This window comes from Leishmania donovani, chromosome 34 (assembly GCF_000227135.1).
Source record: "Leishmania donovani BPK282A1 complete genome, chromosome 34".
NCBI classification, from domain to species: Eukaryota; Euglenozoa; class Kinetoplastea; order Trypanosomatida; family Trypanosomatidae; genus Leishmania; species Leishmania donovani.
Window position 1 is genome coordinate 303,727 of NC_018261.1, and position 1,594 is coordinate 305,320.

At 58.8% G+C, this 1,594-nt stretch overlaps 1 protein-coding gene across 1 annotated transcript; it reads right to left on the reverse strand.

Moving 5' to 3' along the window:
- On the reverse strand, positions 1-1,419 carry LDBPK_340700 (hypothetical protein, conserved; the record flags this gene model as incomplete). The annotated part of the gene is made up of 1 exon (XM_003864187.1): positions 1-1,419. A coding segment is annotated over one exon (1,419 nt), but the record flags the coding sequence as incomplete, so codon positions are not given.
- Between the last annotated feature and the right edge of the window lie 175 nt (positions 1,420-1,594).

A 1,594-nucleotide genomic window follows, 5' to 3' on the forward strand; every position in this document is an offset into this window, starting at 1 on the left:
GAGCGGCTCGTTGGCGATGGTAGCCGGGTCGATGGACTGGTAGGCGGGGCCGAGGAGCTTGTGCTGCTGCGATGCAGTGCCGCGCGGTGCAGCGCTCTGTCCACGCGGGGCTGCGCGGCCAGTGGGAGAGCGACTACTGGTGGGCCCGCTGCTTGGCTCCACGCCGTCGGCATCCGCAAGTTCCGGCTCCGCGGCGCGCGCCTTCTTGGCGTCGTGGCGCTTCTGGCGGAACGCCTCTAGCTCATGGAGACTGACGGCGAGGCGCTGGTGTGCGTCTACTGCAGCTGTCTGTGCGTCACGTAGAGCGGAAGCCATGTAATGCTGAAAGAAGAAGAGGCGGTCTTCCAGTTCAGTGACGTAGATGTGTGTAGTGGTGGCGGCAGCGTATTGATCGAGAAGGTGAGATCCGGTGATAGCCAGTTTTTGTTTTTGGGCATATCGTGTTATCTTGGCATCGATAGGGATCTGCTCGACCTCATCCTTAGTCAGCACGCATCGCTTCACATCGGTGTCCACATTGACGGGAGAGATGACGGCAGACAGCGGAATGGTCACGAGGACTGACGTCCTGGTGAAGGAGGTGACCTGACCAGGGAGTGCAGCCGTGTCCTTTGAAGACAGCTCGTCCTTGAGCTTGGCGATCTTGGCGCGACAGGCCTTCATGCCAGCAATGGCGGCTGCGATGGCGTCGTTCTGCTCCTGGATGCGCTTGTCGTGCGCCAGGAGGTTGTACGCCTGCTGGTAGGCAAGAGCTGTGATGACCCACGCATGGAGGCTGGCCACCACCGGCGAGTCGCGCGCCGCCGCCTTGTAGTTCAGCTTGGGGTCCTGCTCCAGGGACTGCTGGAGGCTTTCCGCGGAAGGATAGAGCTTCGCGAGAACGTCTGTCTTGGCGATCTCATCGAGAGCGGCTGGCTTCCGGTACTCCAGTTGCACATCTGCCCACTCGTAGAACTCAACCGCCGTGGGATCGCACTTGGCCACGGCCCACACCGCCTTCAGCACTGCTACAGCAACCGGGGATGGGGCGGCCTGGGCCGTGACCTTGCGCAAATCGACCTCGTCAATGAGCTCTACTTTTTCACGAGCCTTGTCAAAGTGGCCTCGAACGTGTGAAACACGATCCTCATTGCTACGGCGGATGGATGCGAGCTTCTCTCGTGCGATAGCCAGCATATCATGATAGTTCTTCATGCGTCCATTTTCCGTGTCGACCTCTTTGAGGAGAATGGAGCGCAGCGTGTCAATGTCTCCGGTGTGAAGGCCCCACTGCTGCACGACGGCCGTGTAGTCCTTGATCTCACGCACCGTACCCAGGGTCCACTGCCACGTCTTCGCAGCGTGAAGGTAGTCGTAGGCGACCACCTGCCCAGCTTGCAGTTGGGGAAAGGCGGGATTGATGTTGCTTAAAAAGGACATTTTCGTATGGTTGTGTAATGCTTAGCGTGAGAAATTTCGTCTATGCTGTTTTAGTTTTCTTCGAAGGCGACACGGAAACTCTCGGGGGTGTCGGTATGAGTGTATGGCAGATGCAGGTGGAGAACGGTGCGAGACGAACACTGTGCTCCGTACTCAGAAACACGGTGGTAAAGTA